The sequence below is a fragment of the Delphinapterus leucas genome, chromosome 1 (genome assembly GCF_059928025.1).
Source record: "Delphinapterus leucas isolate spDelLeu-1000000601 "Yukka" chromosome 1, BTC_Dleu_Yukka2, whole genome shotgun sequence".
NCBI classification, from domain to species: Eukaryota; Metazoa; Chordata; class Mammalia; order Artiodactyla; family Monodontidae; genus Delphinapterus; species Delphinapterus leucas.
In genome coordinates, this window is record NC_143129.1 from 64,462,637 (window position 1) to 64,482,795 (window position 20,159).

At 40.8% G+C, this 20,159-nt stretch overlaps 1 protein-coding gene across 1 annotated transcript in view; it reads right to left on the minus strand.

Annotated features, from left to right (window-relative positions):
• FMO2 (flavin containing dimethylaniline monoxygenase 2) overlaps positions 1-7,282 on the minus strand; it is a 59,102-nt gene extending 51,820 nt beyond the window's left edge. Inside the window, 1 exon segment of the mRNA XM_022560064.3 lies at positions 6,815-7,282. Coding sequence (XP_022415772.3) covers positions 6,815-6,952 — 138 coding nt within the window. The 5' untranslated portion in view covers positions 6,953-7,282.
• Positions 7,283-20,159: the final 12,877 nt, after the last annotated feature.

Sequence of the window (20,159 nt, forward strand, 5' to 3'; positions counted from 1 at the left end):
TTTGAAATAGAAGCTTACTTATCCACAACATTTTAAGAAAACATACACATATACTCTATGATTTTAACTTTTTCTTCATTACTTGTAGTCTAAGCTTTTATGGACGGTATGTTAGGTAAGGTACACCTATAATGGCCAAGATTCTCAAACCGTTGAGTAAAAGGACACTTTCGATAATAGTGGTGATCAATATGATTGAAGTAAATTAAATTGATATTTGAGATATTGCCTTTCTCTCATATCCTTGATTTGCCCACACAAACATACTTGTAGTCCCTGAAGCCCATGGGGTCCAGGGGGAGGAAGGGGGAGAAGATTATCAACAGAGTAGGAGTGGCCCAACACTGTTATTCTGACACAGTTGACACCAGTAATGCCTCCAGCATGTCCTGACACCCACCAGGGTCCTTTCAACCTTTCCAATGTACCTTGACATTGCAGTGATCCACTGCTGTCCTTCTCTTGCCTTTATAGCCTTGCAAAGTCCTACCAATTCCCCTATGAGAAGTCGAAGCTCTTTAACACAGGTTATAAGGCCCTCCATGTTCTGGTTCCTTCCCCTATTTCTTGCTGCTGCCTGCCTCTGCTTTATATTTCCTTACACCAAAATGTTTCTGGTTCCTCACACACTCCATGCTGTACTTTACCTTTATATCTTTCCTCATGCTGTTCCATTTTTGTGGAATAACTCACTACCCAACTCCCCTCACCATAACACTGTAGAACTTTCCCTATTGCAGCATTCCCCCCACCTTATTTTAAGCTCTGTGAGGTCAAGCATCATGTCTATCTTATTCCCTTTATATCCCCAGCACGTAGCACAGTGCTTGGTGTATAGTATGTGCTCAGTAAATATTTGTTGACTAAATGAATGAAAGACAGAATGGCCCACTTACTTGCAAACACTTTAACTGCAGTGGGTCTGCAGGTCAGCTGTGGGGATGGCAGCCCAAGGGACCGGGCAAGGTCAATCATAGCCAAGGTTGGCTTCTCCATCAGCAAGGGGAAGATGCCTTTAAACAAGGTGACCTCATTGTTTCTGCTTTTGATGATGGAGTCATCAAGGAAGGGGTAGGCATACCCATAACCTGTTGCAAAGGTGACAACGTCAATGGCCTCAAACATTGTCCCATCCTCAAACATGGCTGAGGTCTCTGTGAACTTCACACTGGGCTTGATGGACACAGTGCCACATAGCATGTGGGATGGTGGTTCGTCATTGAACACAGGCTCTTTCCTCAGGGTGCTATGGAGAAACAAGAGAAAAAGGCCCTTGCTCTAAAGTACCTCATTTCCAAAAAATATTTGCAACAGTCCATAGCACTGAACAAATTTCAGGGTAAGCAGTTAATCGTCAGCATGAAGACAACTAAACTTTCTTCTTTTGGGAAAGTCCTTTCCTGTTGCTAGTAACAATCCTTAGGAATATCTGTCTGACATACAGATGGCGAACAAGCACATGAAAAGATGTTCAGCATTGCTAATTATTAGAGAAATGCAAATCAAAACTACAATGAGGTACCCCCTCATATCAGTCAGAATAACCATCATCAAAAAGTCTACAAATAATAATTTGGGACTAACAGATACACATTACTATATATAAAATAGATAAACAATAAAGGCCTACTGTGTAGCACAGGGAACTATATTCAGTATTTGGTAATAACCTATAATGTAAAAGAATCTGAAAAAGAATATGTATATATTTAACTGAATCACTTTGCTATATACCTGAAACATTGTAAATCAACTATACTTCAATAAAAAATTCTATAAATAATAAATGCTGGAGAGGGTGTGGAGAAAAGGGAATCCTTCTATACTGTTGCTGGGAGTATAAATTGGTACAGCCACTCTGGAAAACAGTATGGAGTTTCCTTAAAAAAATAAAAACAGAGTTACCATATGATCCAGCAATCCCACTCCTGGGCATATATCCAGAAAAGATGAAAATGCTAATTTGAAAAGATACATGCACCCCAATGTTCATTGTAGTGCTATTTACAATAGCCAAGACATGGACACAGTCTAAATGTCCATCGACAGATGAATGGATAAAGAAGGTTTGGTATGTATATACAATGGAATATTAGCCATAAAAAGAAACGAAATTGAGTTATTTGTAGTGACGTGGATGGACCTAGAGTCTGTCATAGAGAGCGAAGTAAGTCAGAAAGAGGAGAACAAATACGGTATGCTAATGCACATATATGGAATCTAAAAAAAAAAAAAAAAAGGTTCTTAAGAACCTAGGGGCAGGACAGGAATACAGTCGCAGATGTAGAGAATAGACTTGAGGACACAGGGAAGGGGGAAGGGTAAGCTGGGATGAAGTGAAAGAGTGGCATGGACAAATGTACAATAGATAGCTAGTGGGAAGCAGCTGCATAGCACAGGGAGATCAGCTTGGTGCTTTGTGACCACCTAGAGGGGTGGGACAGAGGGGATATGGGGATATATGTATACGTATAGCTGATTCACTTTGTGATACGGCAGAAACTAACACACCACTGTAAAGCAATTATACTCCAATAAAGATGCTAAAAAGAACCCAAAAACCTCTGTGTAACTGAAAAGTGGTTTCTTTTGAGGAGCAGTTGAAGGCTAACTTCAAAATAAACATTTCCTCTCTGTTTCAAGAACAGGATAAAAATTCACACAATGTGCTGCCTTGAAAGTACATCTGAAAGCTGGCAGCCTCTCTTTCCCCATATTCTGAAGGAACTTTCATGAAATGAAGGAAAAGTACGGAATGTTATATTGCTCCTGGATTCAAGACATCTATTTCCCTCCAGCCCAACAACCCCAAATGAAAGGATTGTGTCTCTGATGGGCTGCCTCAGGCCTCACTGTTTCCTCTTACATGACAAAAGCGTCCTCTACTCATGGTTGCTGTATTTCTCATAATGGCGAAGCTCAAGAGATTTAAAATTTTTTAAAACCTCACTTGGAAATTTCTGCTAAGGTCAGAAAAAGGGTGAAGGCTCATGCTTGGAAGGTTCTCATGTTTGAGTCTGTACCGTTCATGCGTAGCTGGTAACTTTTGTTGATGGTTGTGAGAAGGAGCTTTCTCAGCTGCCCACTGAAAGGAGGGCTGAGCTGTGGGTTGCGGACTGGTTAAAAAACATGTAAGATTCTGCTCCGGGAAACAAAGGTGATAAGACCTCACGTTATTTCCATCGTTAATGAATCCCTGCTCTTTCGTTCCTGGACTCCAGCCAATTGTAACATGAGGAGAGAAGAGTACGTGCCCTACAGCTCCTTGGAATTTTCCCTAAAAGGATGTTCTCCAAACAAAGGAAAACAGAAGTATTATATAACAACAGACAATTGCTCCAGAGAGCTCACATTTTCATTATTTCAATATGTGGGTGGTTTGAGCCAGTAAGGAGGAAATTAAGCTCAGACTCTGCCTCTGGATGAGAGAGCTTGTCCTAGACCTAGATGCCAAGCAGCTCTGGGGCACATTATCACTGTCTGTCTTGGGTTATAACTGTGTCCATCTCCCATCATCCCCACTAGAACATAAGGCACTTGAGGGCAAGGTCAGAGGCTAATTCAAGACTATTGTACATGCATTTTAGCAGTCTGCCTCGGTGGTCTTTGATATTCCATCTCTGCTTATCAAGTCCTATTTTTGCTTGTCTAGATATACCCTCAATGTCCAGCTTAAAAGCTGTCTCCCTTCTCATGCCTTTGCTTGTCTTCCCTCCCACCAATTGGAAGTCATTCCACCAAGCTCTAATTGTCTTTACTGCCCTAATCATTTATATTATGATTATTCTAATACTTCTTTTCTCTCTGCTTTTAGAATACTGTCTGCCTGCTGTACTTCTTATATGCAGCTATGCCTAACATAGTACCTATGCATAATGAACTCAAATATTTATTTTCTGAATGAATAAATGAATGAATGAGTGAAACAAAAGTTCAGATAGTTCTGGTTCTATTATTTTCCCCTTTGCAATCAAAGTGATACTGACCTATTGTACATGGCTTGTTGAGCAACCTCTTGTTACAGCAACAATAAAATCTTTAGAGGTCATGAGGTCCTATATTGGAGTACATTAAACCTAAGACATGCTCACATTCAGCGTGCTAATATTTAAACTCCATTTGGTTTTCATTTTACAGAAAAAGCACACTGTGAAGAGTTCAGAATTATCAGGTTTCTCTCTTCTGGATTACCTTCTGCCTAACAGGACTTGCAAGATGAAAGCTTATGTAACACATTTTTCAAAAATTCCTCTCTGATCATGCAGCGTACCAAACAACTTTTCTTAGAAAATAAGGAAGGGATGGGGTGTATGGAGAGGGCTAAAGTTTAGAATATTTGTATATGTTTACATCCCCACAGGGCTTTTGAGTATAATTCTGCTTATGCACAGTGACTTTATGGAAAAGAGACATTCCCCTCTTGTGGATAACCCAGAGTCTGACTTTGCATCTTATTGATCTATCATCTAATGCTTCTTCAAATAAATGTCCTGATCTGGCTGCACTGGTTGACTCACAGATTCCTGGATACACCATGTTCATTACCTTCTTCTGTGGATTGCTGGTCACCCCTATCTAGAAGGGGGACCAGCAACCCCTTTTTCCCACCTGATACTGGCACACTGTTGTGTTCTGCACTGTTGAGAATGCCACTCTCTGGAGTTGTGTCACATAATGGTTCTCTACTTTTCTTGTCTGAGAACATCTTTCAAGTCTCAGCTAAGTGCTATCCCTGTAGGAAGTTTCTTTTGACTTGCTAATATTCTAGTAGTCCAGCCTCATCTAAATCTCAAGGCACTTGTTTATTTAGTTCACAGTCACCAAGGGCTGTCTTGTTGTAAAGTTCTATAATCTTTTTTTTTTTGTGGGGGGGTCATAAAATTAAATTTTTATTTTTTTAGTTTTTTTTCGTTGTGGTTTCTGTATTTTAGATGAATATATTCTTACTTGAACATTTTTTGAAATACAGCATTCTTAAATATGGTGCATAAGTTTATAGGTTGATACATTTTTCACAAATGAAACATGTCTATGTAATCAGCACCGAAATCAATGAACAAAGCATTACTAGTTCTCCTGCCCCTATTTCTGTGCCATTCCCTTTCAAGGATAACAACCATTATGGCTACTAAGAGCATAGATCAACTTCAATTTTGTACTTTGTTAGAGGTGAAATCTTAAAATATCTACTTTTTAATGTTTGACTTCTTTTGTTTGAACTGTTAGGACCAGATATGTTTTAGAATTTGTAGATATTTTGGGTTTTTTCTCCATAATAGTCCTAGTGAGATCTGGTGCAATTCAATCATGTTTCTTGACCATATGACTTCAGGACAGGTTTTGCTACTAAATGAGTTTTTGATTATTTTCTGTCAAGGATTGTGGACCTATATTAAGACTTGCTACACCAAATGAAGTAGAAATCATTTATGTATAGTGATTATGTCACATATTTGTCATCCCAGGACTTAGTACAAAACTCTGTCAAAATAGATGCTCAGGCAGCATTTAATTGTTGCTAATAAGATAATGAACAACGATTTCTTGATTTAGGTCGTATCTCCCTGAGCAATTGTGAATTAAAAAATTGAATTAATAAAAAATAACTCTTGATTATTCTAATGGAAAATACAAATTAATGATCTATATCTCATGTAATATTTTCAGAGTTTTATGACCCCCAGAGCAACCTGTTGTTGCAGGTTGGGCAGTGACAGATATGAGGACAGACTATGGTTACAATATAAATCATGCGGATATAATGTCTTCAAGCCAAATAGGTATCATCTACATCCGATCCTAACTGCTGGGAACTTCAGGACAGAAAAGCTGGAAGTTTCCCCAAACCTGGCTTTTGAAATGTAAAAATTGTGTTTATAATGAATATTTCCTGATTATATTATTTCTCCAGCAATGAGCCTGAATGGCAGAGATAATCATTTTTCTCTCTGGATTTGGCCTGACAGAGTATTTACTAACCACACACACCACACGTACAATCATCATTTATAATAACATAATGTGTACCCAATAGACATGAGTTAATTACAAAATCATATCCTATTGGAATTGGGAGGCAGATTAGAGGTAACTTAATTTCCATCTTCTGCATTTGACTAATGAGCATTTGAAGTCCAGAAAGGAAAAAGTGACTTTCCTGAAATCTATTTTCTTAAAAATTCTGAGTTGAGACTTCTGACCGCAGTCTAGGTTTTTCTTTTTTACATCCCCCCGCCCCCCAACCAGCACGCCCAGGTTCTCAGGATTTAAGAGCAATAGGAATAGAATCTTTCAGTTACATGGGGAGGCAATGGTATGGTTTTTCTGTTAATTACTGACCCCTTCACCCCCTTTACTGCCTAGAGATTTGGGCTGTGCCACATAGGTGACAATGTTTAATGAGTTGGAGAAGTCCTCTCCAGGATAAGCCTTGCTGGTGTGAAACAGTTTTAAGTGATAGGACTTTAGTAGGATGGGAGAGATAAGATTTTATTTTCCAGATCTTAAAATGAGGTAGGTCATTTGTGACCTACCTCCCAAGTCTGAATTGGAACTGATCAAGATTGATTTGCAGTGTAACCCATCTACCTTCTATTTTTTTCTTCTCTTTAAAAAAAATTTTTATTTTATACTGGAATACAGTTGATTAGCAATGTTGTGTTAGTTTCAGGTGTACAGCAAAGTGATTCAGTTATACATATACAAGTACTTCTTCTTTTTCAAATTCTTTTTCCAGTTAGGTCAATACAGAATATTGAGCAGAGTTCCCTATGCTGTACAGTAGGTCCCATCTACCTTCTATTGTCCTACTCACCAAGAATTGCCACAGGCCTCCAACATCATTGCTCCTTTGAAAGCAGGTGGGCTCCAGCTTCTCTTCCAGACAACACCATATGGAGGCCAAGCCACCGACACCAGCTGCGACGATGGCCACTCTCTTCACCATGGTCATCTGCAGGAGGATCTAGAGGAGCTTTTTCAGAGGAGTTTCCCTGGATGTTTAAAATTTTTGAGTAGAAATAACCAGGCTAGGCGTATATGTCAGGATCCTCACCTTAACACAAGAAGACATAGATGCATGTTAAGAGTTTATGCTCATTATGTTTACCACTTTTGCTCTAGTAAGACACTAAATCTGGTTTCTTCTGATTATTCAAAGTGCCAAAAATAGCAGAGCCAGTGAACCCCAGAGCAGGAAGGACCTTGGAAATCATCAATCTAATCCTCTTAATTGCAAATGAAACAATTGTCACTCCAAGAAGTTTAGAAATTACTTCTTCAGGGTCTCAGAGCAAACAAGTAAAAGAGTTGGGACAAGAACTCAAGCCTTACATAAAATCCACTGTACCAAATCACCCCTACTTATTTTGAATGTTTGGCTTTAAGGGGACTTACTCTTAAACAACCACCTTCTTTCCCCAGAGAACTTGCAGTTCTCAGAACGTAGAAGAGAATGGCTTTTAACAACGTCTTTTGATGTAAACATTGGGAAAGGGGGAGAAGTTATTTTTCTTAAAGTAAAATGTTTTTTTCCTTGTATTTTTCATGATGTAGATAGAGCCCTGGTACAACCTGGAAGAGAAGGGCTAAGTGTGGTAGGGATAGGAGAATAGGGAGGGGCAGTGGGGAACAGAGGAAGAAAGGAACGGGGTAAGGGAAACAATGAGATCACTGGTCCTGGTTCCAAAAATTAAAACAATAACTGATATGGTCAGTAAAGCTGTAAAGTGAAGCCCCTGGGAGATCAGAGGAACAATGGTTCTTCTGTTTCTTTTTGCTTTGGAAGTATAGACTATATAAACAAAGGCTATGCACCTGGACTATAATGAAAGGTTTTGTTGTGCCAACAGTGAAAAAAAACAGCGTAATTTTCTGGAAATTTAGGAGGGACTGATTTGAGGAGGTGAGCTAACTCTTGGAGATGATACGTTTGTAAAAGTAGTGAACTCAAAGGGCAGAATTGCAAAGTCACTTAATCTTGTCTCTGGCTCTCATTTCTGTACCCACCTTTCCTGCTTCTGTAGACCTTCTTCTTCCTGTTTTTCCCTCCCTCCCTTCCTTCCACTTCTCTGAGTACCTACCATAAATTATGCCTTATAGCAGTCTGTTGGGGGTTCAAAGATGAAAAAGCACAGTATTTCCATCTAGAAACATGCAGTCTAATGGAGAGAGATGATCAAAATCACAATGTAAGTGTAATTCACTGGAGTGCTGGCACTCAGGCCAGAACATCTAGGTCCACCCGGGAGAAGAATGAGAGAGACTTCAAGAGGAAGTAAGAAGAGAGCTGAGTCTTGAAGGAAGAATAGATGCTTGCTGGGTAGACTATGGGCAAGGAACATACAACAGCCACAGAGAAAAATATATGCAAATAAACAAAAAAGTAAGAGAACATGATAGAGTGAGCTGCAATTAGCTCAGTGTTGCTGAACCATAAGGTGTTGGGAATAGCAGATGAATTAAACAGGCAGGGCCCAGATTATGAAGGGTATTGAAGTGCCACACTCAAGCGTTTGGATACCTACCATCCTCTAGGTTATGGTGATCCATTCAAGAATTTTGAACAAGGAAGTGATAAGATCAGAAAAGATCTGATTCACATGGAAACTAGAATAAACAGTGACTACAATCAAGTAGTCAGGAGGTTATTTCAATAGTCTAGGCAGAGATATGGAGGACCTAAATTAGACCAATGTCAGGGGAAAGGAGCATAGAGACTGGACATACGAAATATTTAGGAAGTAGATGTTTGGGGATTTGCTGACTGATTATAGAGTTGATGCCTCAGAGAAGGTCCTTCCATCTTTAAGGTTTTATGTTTATGGCTTATATGCATATCACTTATGATTTAGTACAGGAAGCAGAAAACATTCTATTTCACAATGAAAGGGATATAGCACAGGGAATTAGGTGCTTGCAATAGATGGAATGGCCGGAGGAACAGAAACCAGGAGGCTGCCATGGGCCTTATAAGGTCAGACCACTAGAGCAACCACCCAAAGGGCAAGAAACTCCTGCTGCCACCACAGATGCCTCCACAGGGTGAGGTATGGAGTTTGGCTGATATAAACACATCTGTTGGAACATGTTTGCCCATAAATACATCACATAAATTTAGCCTCTGCTTCCATTTGCCTTCCAAACACAGATGTCTATCTTTTTTTTTTTTTTTTTTGTGGTACGCGGGCCTCTCACTGTTGTGGCCTCTCCCATTGCGGAGCACAGGCTCTGGAAGTGCAGGCTCAGCGGCCATGGCTTACGGGCCCAGCCGCTCCGCGGCACGTGGGATCTTCCCGGACCGGGGCACGAACCCGTGTCCCCTGCATCAGCAGGTGGACTCTCAACCACTGCGCCACCAGGGAAGCCCACAGATGTCTATCTTGATGGAAAAACCTAAATTGTATCCAAGCTCTAACTCCAAGGAAGTCTTAGAAATGTAGTTTTGAGCCTTCCAGTCCTTGGGATGCAGGAGGGAGCCCATTGGGGGAGGGTCAATATGCCAACTGTCACTAAGCAGTGTCTAGCACAGTGGGTTATGTGGTATGAAATGGGAGCCAGTCCTGCGTTCCTAGAACACCTAAACATATTCATATTCTTCTCTAATATCAATATAGTAAATGCTTAGTGATTAACCCCTTTGGTTGTATATTTTGTGATAATTCTTGCAAGACTTCAGATCTCCTCTCTGTAAAATGAGCAAATTGAACTATTACTAAAGTCCTTCTGACATTCTGTGAATCTCTTAATTTATCTGTGAATAAATCCTACTAAACCTTTTCAAAGATAGAAAATATAAGCTAAAGACAACACAAATATATTTAAACTGCTTAAGAGGATCTTCCTTAACCTATGTGCCCCTGATGTCCAAAAGTTGATTTAATTTGGCTGCTGAGAGCCAAGTTAAATTGGAAGTTTCAGCTGATGCAACTGAAAGTATAAGAGCATCAAGAAAGCAGAGCTTGATGGAGAGGGTGTGGAGAAAAGCGAACCCTCCTACACTGTTGGTGGGCATGTAAATTGGTGTAGGCTCTATGGAGAACAGTATGGAGGTTTCTTTAAAAAAGTAAAAATAGAGTTAACATATGATCCTGCAGTCCCCCTCCTGGGCATATATCTGGAGAAAAACTCTAATTTGAAGAGATACATGCACCCAAGTGTTCATAGCAGCACTATTTACAATAACCAGGACATGGAAGCAGCCTAAATGTCCATCAACACATGAATGGATAAAGAAGATGTGGTATATATATATATATATATATACATACACACACACACACACACACACACACACACACACACAATGGGATACTACTGAGCCTTAAATAAGAATGAAATAATGCCACTTGCAGTCACATGGATGGACCTAGAGTATATCATACTAAATGAAGGAAGTCAAACAAAGAAAGACAAATATCATATGGTATCACTTATATGTGGAATCTGAAAAAGTGATACAAATGAACTTATTTACAAAACAGAAATAGACTTACAGACATACAAAACAAAATTATAGTTACCAAAGAGGATAACGGGGTAGGGGGAGAGATAAATTAGGAGTTTGGGGTTAACATATACACACTACTATATACAAAATAGGCAGAAAGCAGGGACCTCCTATGCAGCAAGGGGGAACCTGAAAGGGAATATATGTATGTGTGTATATGGCTGGGTCACTTTGCTGTACACTTGCAACTGACACAGCATTGTAAATTAAGTATACTTTAATAAAAATAAAAACAAAACAAACAAAGAAAGTGAAGCTTAAGATAGAATCTTGAAATGAATCTCTTTGGAAAGAGCTGTTGGTGTGCTGTGTGTCCCTTTCCCATCCCATGAAGAGACTGGATCAGAAGACTTGCTTCTTGCCACAAGCATAGGAGGGGCTCCATCCGACCACTTGGAGAGACATTGGAGGCTTGAGGGGACTTTGTCTACCTTCTTCCTACCTGGGAAATCTAGAGGATGAGATTCTGACTGGCTATCTATGAAGGACAGTTGCTGCTGTGCTGGGTTTGGCCTGCACTCCCAGAGCTGTTGAGACAAAGCATGTGTAAGGGTTTCCTGAGGGCCAGATGTGAGCCACCCAAGATGAGCTAACATGGGGTCATATTAGATCCTGTCCAATAGGGCTGCCTAGAGGCACGATGGGACCCCAGTGTGAGGAGTGGCTGCTGAGGAAGTGTCTTCCAGAATAGGGTCCACTCTTCTGGGTCAAAGGAACTATTGGGGAGAGACCTCCATTGTTTTGGGGCCTCTGAAGTATAAGCCGAAACATCTGTATAAGTAAGAACTGGTTTTAAACCTTTAGAGACTTCAGTACTCCACTTTTTAAATTCCACAGGTGGTTCGTAGTTTGAATACCGAACAGAGCAGAAGTGGTTTGAACAGGCTGCCTGTTATCTGTCTTCTCTGGGCAGGAGACTAGAATGTTTGGAGGGTGGGGGGAATGAGAAAATTTACTGTCAATCTTGTATAGGATGTTAGAAGTGCTGATGCTTGACAGACAGGCCGATTATTGCAGAACATGTGAGGGTTTGGGGAGACGGTCTAGCTTACTTTACATCTTCAAATTCTCATTATTGTATTTTGCTGAACCTATGGGAGTCTTGAGGGACCCATAAATGTAGCCAGAGGCCTTGCTTTACTGTGATTCTAGATCCTTGGGATTCATTCCATCACATTTCTGGGTCTGCTCTGATCACAGAGATATTCCCTTACTCCCTTGTCTGGGCTGATGCCTAGCTCTGCTTGGCTTACCCCAGGGATAGAAGAGGAAGACAGGGAAAAAGTTTAAGCTTCTCTTTCCTGGAAGTTCTCTTCAATAACAGGATATTATGGTGCATCACCTTGAAGTTGACCCCTCAGGTTAGCCAAGAGGAGGCCCTGGGTCGCTCGGAGGAAAGGTGTTCAGTCAGGAAGGCTGAAGGGTCAGAATGGCAGGATCCCTGTTCCTTTCTTCAGTGACGACCTCATCTTGGCACCACCCTGCCCAGTTGAATGAACTTAGGCCCAACTCCATTCTTTTTGTGGAACTCTTCTGCTGTTAGCAGTCTTTCTTTCCTCCCTCCCTCCCTCCCTCTCTCTTCTTTCTTTCTTTCCCTTTTTCTTTCTTTCTTTCAATTTCTTTTTTAATTGAAGTATAGTTGATTTACAATGTTGTGCCAATCTCTACAGCAAAGTGATTTCTTTTGCTCTTTCTCAGGGGCCATTCTTCTGAAGTTGGGACCTCAAATGACTTCAGGAAATTAATCATCCTAAACCACCCATTATGTCGTGTTCCTCCTTAGGAGTTGACGGTTACTTCCTGCTGGCACGCACGCTCTGCCTTGCTTTACTCATCCCACCATTTTCCTGCACATACCCTGTCTGCCAGGATGTCTGGCACCCTTAATGTCCATCACACACACCCCACTCCTTCTCATCTCTTTGCCTGTGATCATGCTCCTTCCTGGCACAGGCCTCTGAAATCGGGAGTGGGGGAACTCTTCCACTTCCATTTGGTCTGTACCAAGTCCTGTGCATCTCGAAACCCTGAACAAACTTCACTCTCCTCAAGAAGGCTTCCTAGCACCTGAACACTTTGCTGCTGAGTTCCTGTAAATCAAATATGATGTCCCACACTACGTAATGTTGTAGACTTCTGGGGTTGTGTGCTCATTGTCTCATGAGTGTTAATTCTTATCTCTGTTAGACAGATTTCATATTTCCTATCATGGACCATCATGTGTACTTTAAATTTTATTTTCCTCAACACCCAGTAGAGGGTTGGGTATTCAGTAGGAGATCTATAAGTAAATGTTGATTTAACTTGATGACCCCTTTCTAAGTGTTTTCTTATTAGTAACACAGAACAGTGATTAAATTCATCTGCCAGAAGTACTCTTTGGTATCATGGGATTTGGAACAGACTTCATCTCTTTCCACAGGAATGCTTGGAGCCATTCTTCTTTGGTTTTGAATGTAATATTCTATGCTTAACTTTTCAGACAAGTCTATGCCAGATGCGTTTGTTTGTTTGTTTTTTGTACTGGTTGCAAAATACATTCTCTCTATTTATTTTGTTGTATGAAATTGGCTTCAGGATTTGGATCCACTTAAGTCCATGAGATTTTGGCGGACATCTCCCTTCTGATATGGTCAGGGGGAGAAGTGGGGGAATGCAGTGAATTAGAAGCTGAGAAGTTTCCTAAGTTTGAAATTAGGCCAATCACTCCACAAAGAAGACATTTTCTTTTACTTCCTCAAGTGACATACCGTTTAACCAAGGTGTTCCTATATTCAAAAGCCCCTAGTGTTATCCAAGCCTGATTTGCCTAGACTGATATTCAGTTCAGTTAAATTCATTTACTAACTTACTTAGTCTTTCATTAAAATATGTATACCTACTATGTGCCAGGTCCAGTTGTAGGCACTGGGGATTCAGCAGTGAATAACCACAACTAGTTATTGAGAAGTCACAGGGGATGTGGAGAGAAATGGTTATTGTTCCAGCATTCACAGATCTCTAACATGTGTGTGTTTGTGTATGGAGGAGAAGGACGGTGGAGAGGGGAGAGATTAAGACAAGTGCAGGCATAACTCTAGTGCAGGGAAAAATATAAGTGACACCAAAAGGAAACCAAGTTACTATATGGATTCAAATGAGAGAGAACACACGTTTATATAGGGGCAAATTAAGAGAGCCTTTATGGAGGAAGTGGTATTTGAGATGGGTTTAAAGAATGCTGGCTGATTGATTACTATTTTCTCTTGACCTCAAACAGGTTCTTTTAAAAAAATTTTATTTTTTAAAATTTTTGTACAACTTTTAAATGTTACTTTCCATTTACAGTTACTAAAAAATATTGGCTATATTCCCCATGTTGTACAATACATCCTTGAGCCTATCTTACATGCAAGTCTGTACCTCTCACTCCCCCACCACTATATTGCCCCTCCCCCTCACTGGTAACCACTAGTTTGTTCCCTGTATCTGTGAGTCTGCTTCTTTTATGTTATATTCACTAGTAGTTATACTTTTTAGATTCCACATATAAGCGATATCGTACAGTAATTATCGTTCCCTGTATGACTTGTTTCACTTAGCATAATGTCCTCTATCCATGTTGCTGCAAATGGTAAAATTTTGTCCTTTTTTATGACTGAGTAGTATTCCATTATATATGTATCACAGCTTCTTTATCCATTCATCTGTTGATGGACATTTAAGTTGCTTCCATGTCTGGGCAATTGTAAATAATTTGGCTATGAATATTGGGGTGCATGTATCTTTTTGAATTAGTGTTTTTGTTTTTTTGGGGTATATATCCAGGAGTGGAATTGCTAGGTCATATGGTAGTTCTATTTTTAGTTTTTTGAGAAGCCTCCATACTGTTTTTCACAGTGGTTGCAACAATGTACATTCCCACCAACAGTGTATGAGGGTTCCCTTTTCTCTGTATCCCCGTCAACATTTGCTATTTGTGTTCTTTTTGATGATAGCCATTCTGACAGATGTGAGGTGATATCTCATTGTGGTTTTCATTTGCATTTCCCTGATGATTAGCAATGTTGAGAATCTTTTCATGTGTCTGTTGGCCATCTGCATTTCCCCTTTGGAAAAATGTCTGTTCAGTTCTTCTGCCCATTTTTTAATCAGGTTGTTTGTTTTTTTGATGTTGAGTTGTATGAACTGTTTATATATGTTGGATATTAATCCCCTACTAGTCATATCATTTGCAAACATTTTTTCCCATTCAGTAGGTTGTCTTTTCCTCAAACCTGTTCTTTCATGCTCTGCTTTATGAAGCTGGGCCTGGGACTCTGCAAACATCATTCTCCTTTGCCAGCTGGCTCCTTGTTTGGGGGGGGGGCGTCTAGAACCTGGAAAAGAAGGGGCTTGCTCCTTTCTGTTTGCTTCCTGTTCCTGTCAGCACTGCTGCAGCATTATGTCTTCCCCCTGGCAGCAATGCTGGTGCCATAGCTAGGTCCGGGTTACAGTTGTTCTAACACTCCTAGAACCAGTTTATTTATGCTGCTTCAAAGAGACCTACACCAGCCAGCTGGCGGCCTCCTCAGAGGTACCATCTCAGCTCTGCAAGTTCCCTCTAAGCTTCTCAATTCCAATAATCCCAGCCTCTCCCCTTTGTCTCTTCAGGCCTGGAGGTGGTAGCTCCTTCGGCAGTTGCTACCTCTATGATATTCTGTGTTCTCTTTGTCCTTTACGGTTTCTGATATCTCACCAACAATTTTTTTTTTTTTTTTTGCGGTACGCGGGCCTCTCACTGTTGTGGCCTCTCCCGTTTGTGGAGCACAGGCTCCGGACGCGCAGGCCCAGCGGCCATGGCTCACGGGCCCAGCTGCTCCGCGGCATGTGGGATCTTCCCGGACTGGGACACGAACCCGCGTCCCCTGCATCGGCAGGCGGACTCTCAACCACTGCACCACCAGGGAAGCCCTCACCAACAATTTTTAATATTATATTCTTTATGTTAAAATAAGTGGTGATGTTTCTATTTCCTGACTGGATACTGACTGATACAAAAGTTGGTGCCAGGAATGGTCCAAGGAAGTGGACACTCAAAAATGAGATTTGGGAGTTGGTTTGGTCATCTCCCTGAACTTGAATGCGGTGCTGAGCCCCTTGACAATTGTGAATTGGGATGCAGTGATCCATGGAAAATGGTGGTATCACAACTAACCATATTATCACCTATGTTTGATTGTGGGGAAGTACGTACTAAAGCAAGTGCCTTGGAGGAACAAGTGGCTGTTGCACTTACCTGTGTGGCAACAAAGATGACTGAAAGGTCACGGGGAGGGATGGCTACTCTGAGCACACTGAAGTGCTTAAGAAAGAAAATGACAGGCTCCAGTCTTCAGACTCTCAGCTCAATGCATGGTCAGAGAGGCAGAGCATCTGTGGTGACCCTAAAAGGATCTCTTATTCTTCGGGGCTAACTTTGTTGAAATTCAGAACAAATTTAACTTTTGCAGGCTTCAGAATTATAACATAAGTGGAATCCCCAGCCTCATCAAGTCTTTCAATAAACCTGAGAATCTTGAATTTTTGAGTCACTCTAAGCCTCTCTTACGGTGGAAGCAGCCTACCTCCCATATATGAGGATGCTTAAAGATGCTGTAATAACTTTGCAACAGGATGACTATTCTCTATTCTCTACCCCAATCTACCCTTTCTTTGTTGCCATTAGACACATAATCAGAGTTAACCTCAGCAGGTACAAAGTCTGACCCAGGAGGAAAGAGTTTAGATTTAAGACGGGTTTTCAAGATGCTTAGACTCCAAGCAGGAAAATAACTATAGCTATAGGCATCAAGATGGATCTATTCAGAGATCAAACTGTAAATAATCTAGTTAATTTGGAACGTGGTTGCAAGTAAGACTAGGAAAGCAGGTTGAGCTATATTGGGAGGCACCCTGCATGTGATTAAAATGGAGGAAGGAAGAAGTGGTGAAGGATTTTGAGTAGGAGTAATGTGTTTAGGGGCTCATCCCAGAAAGGTAACCTGGCAGTGGTGTACAGGGTATATACTGTGACAGGGAAACTAGTCTAGCTGGCCAGTTAGAGGTCCATTTCAATAGTTGAGGAAATAACAGTAGTTGGATCTAGCTTGTTGGCAGTAGGAGTTAAAAGGTGAGGAGAGGAATGCAACATGGTGTACCTACTTTGGAAAACAATTTGGCAGTTTGTGCCAAAGCTAAACATACTTAACATACGATCCAGCAGTCGTGCTTCTTGGTATTTACCCAAAGGAATTGAAAACTTACGTCCACACATAAACATGCAAATGGATGTTTATAGCAGCTTTATTCATAATTGCCCAAATTTGGAGGCAACCAAGATGTTCTTCAGTAGGTGAATGTATAAATAAACAATGGTACATCCAGATAATGGAATATTATTCAGTGCTCAAAAGAAATGAGCTGTCAAGCTATGAAAAGACGTGGAGGAATCTTAATGAAAGAAGCCAGCCTGAAAAGGTTACATACTATAAGATTCCAACTGTATGACACTCTGGAAAAGGCAAAACTATGTAGACAGTAAAAAGATCAGTGGTTGCTAAGGGTTATAGGGAGAGTGGGAGGAATAGGCAGAGCACAGAGGAATTTTAGGGCAGTGAAACTATTCTGTATGATACTATAATGGTGGATACATGTCATTATACATTTGTCCAAACCCACAGAATGTACAATACCAATTGGGTGATGATATGTCAGTGTAGGTCCATCGATTGTAATAAATGTACCACTCTGGTCAGGGATGTTGATAATGGGAAGGTTATGCATGTGTGGGGATAGGGAATATATCAGAAATTTCTGTGCATTTTTCTCCATTTTGCTGTGAGCCTACAAGTGCTCCACAATAAAGATACAATTAAAAAGGTGGGGGCAGGTAAAAGACACATAGAAGGTGGACTTTATAAGATCTATTCTTACATTGCAGATGGGGATTCTAGGAAGAAGAGGAAAATGAGGTGAAATTTTGAGTCTATGTAACTGGTGGCGTGAATGTGAGTCCGCGCAAGGGGGGGGAGGGGCGAATATAAGAGAGGGAGTAAATGAGAAAATGAGTAGGTAAAGGCAAACGTGGGGTGGGAATAAGCAGTGAAGATGCCAAAAAAGGCGCATTCTGTTGAGTCAGACTGTGATTCTACTGGGAGAAAATAGATGTATTTGCAGCTGAGTTTCCACACTGGAATGAATCTCTACAGAGATATTACTGGGGAAACTGGGACTTTAGAGTACCAAAAAATTGACTAGAAATCCATCAGGTCTTGGGTGGATATGCTTGAAGAATATAGTTGCAGTAGCTAAGAAAAAGACACACCTGGGATTCAAATGGGGTTGGGGTTGGTAACCACCAACGTTCCATAATTTGGGGGTCACTTTGGTCTGAAGCTAGAGGACTGGACTAGATGACATTTTAGGCCTTTATTCTCTATTTTCTATTATTCTACGACATGAAATTTTTTTTGGATTTCTTCCTAGTCTTACTGGGATATAATTGACATACAGTACTGTATAAGTTTAAGATGTACAGCATAATGATTTGACTTACAAATATTGTGAAATGATTATCACAATAAGTTTAGTTAACATCCATCATCTCATATAGATACAAGATATTTTATTTTTATTAATTTGTATATTTGTTTATTGACTGTTTTCCTCCAGTAGAATGTAATCTTCTTAAGAGTAGAGATAATTTCTATCTAATTTACTGTTGAGTCCCCAGGGCTTGGTATAGCCCTTGCACATTATAAGTACTCAATAATTATTGGTGGAAAGCATAATTCTATTTGTTCCTTACTATTATCATTTTTATTAAAACCTTTGGACTAGAAAATATAATTATTTTGGAGTTGAAAACACTGGCATTGGAATACTATTTACAGTAGAGTAACAGTCTGAGAAATAAGCAGATTATGTTGCTTCCACTATTAGTTGGGGCAACTAATAGTGTTGCAACTAATAGTATTTAGTGTTCTTCCAGAAGACTACTGATTAAGAAGAGGTTGGGGATGGGCTTCCCTGGTGGTGCAGTGGTTGAGAATCTGCCTGCCAATGCAGTGGACACGGATTCAAGCCCTGGTCTGGGAAGATCCCACATGCCGCAGAGCAACTAAGCCTGTGTGCCACAACTACTGAGCCTGTGCTCTAAAGCCCGTGCACCTAGAGCTTGTGTTCCGCAACAAGAGAAGCCACCACAATGAGAGGCTCGTGCACCGTGACGAAAAGTAGACCCCACTCGCCACAACTAGAGAAAGCCTGCACGCAGCAACGAAGACCCAACACAGCCAAAAATAAATAAATAAAATAAATAAATTTTAAAAAAAGAGGAGAGGTTGGCGGAACCACATAAAACACTGGACAGGATTAGTGTTGGTAGGATGTAAGTGACACAGTGAAGTTTAGATAAGAGTTTACCATTATCTTGCTGGAAAAATTTCAAGTTATAATTTTCTTATTTGAAGTCTCTGGGTCTGGGTCAGCCTTTCCTCAATTTACATAAGCTTAGGAAAGGAGGATTAATAATTGCCAGTTGCGCCTTTACACAGAGGCACCTGTTTACCTACACAGAGAATTTTCAATCTGTTGGTTTTGCTGCCCCCAATCCCTGGGCCAATTCACTTCCAAGGTGGAAGGTGCACATGGCCACCTGCAGGGTCTAGAATGAGTCTTGGTTTACTAATATTGGTAAAGTCTTTACCTGGTCCCTCACCAAGACCTTCTGTAAATCCTACAGGGCTGACACCTTCTGGCAGACACAAGAATGAACAGATCTCCAACTATAGGAAGCATAACTGATCAAGGACTCAAGCTGATCACTGCCCGCTGCCTTGGAACTGAGGCCATATTTATTGGGCTGCTCCCAGCCAATGACTGAGTGTGGCAGGGATACTCAGCAAGTCCATTCCTTGTAGACACAGGGCTCCTCTGATACCCAACTTTGAGTCTGTAATTCTCCTATGGCCTGGCCTTGCCAAACTTTTCTTAGGCTAATCTACAGCCTAGGATGCTTCACCCAACCCTCTTCCCCTCTTTCCTTTGCTTGGCCCAGACTTGCTTCCCTGTGTGACAGCTCTCCCTGTCTTCCCTCTTATCTTTCACAGTTTTCTCTTGATAAAATCCGTGTTCATTTAGTCCTGTCTTGCCATATGCTTCTTGAGAACCCTGGAATAACATACCCTTTCTGTATGACTGGACTTTTTCTCTTTGTTTTTAAAATCAAAAGTGAAGCCCTATTCTGATCTCCAGGCCACTTTATTGGGACTCTGATAGCCTGTCTGGTTCTTAGCAATATTCCCTCCTTTCCATTTAGGAGCTGGATCTTTTCATGTCATCTGCTTCTGGCTCAAGTCTTACTTGAATAGGTGGACACTATAGAATCACAGTGTCCTTTGGAACCATCTGTAAGACTTTGACTATTGCTACCACCTAGAAATTCACTGCCTTGTCTTCATTATTGCTATGACCAAGAAATCACCAACTTGTCCTCCTCTTGGATATCAACAGCTAGCTAAGGCAAGTTGGACTCTGGAATTTTTACCTCTGGCCACATATCTGTGGTGCTAGCCCTAGGATGAGCAGGTAAATTGCACAAGCCTGTAGCCTACATGATTTTGGGCTTTGTTGCCTTCCACACCAGCCTGCA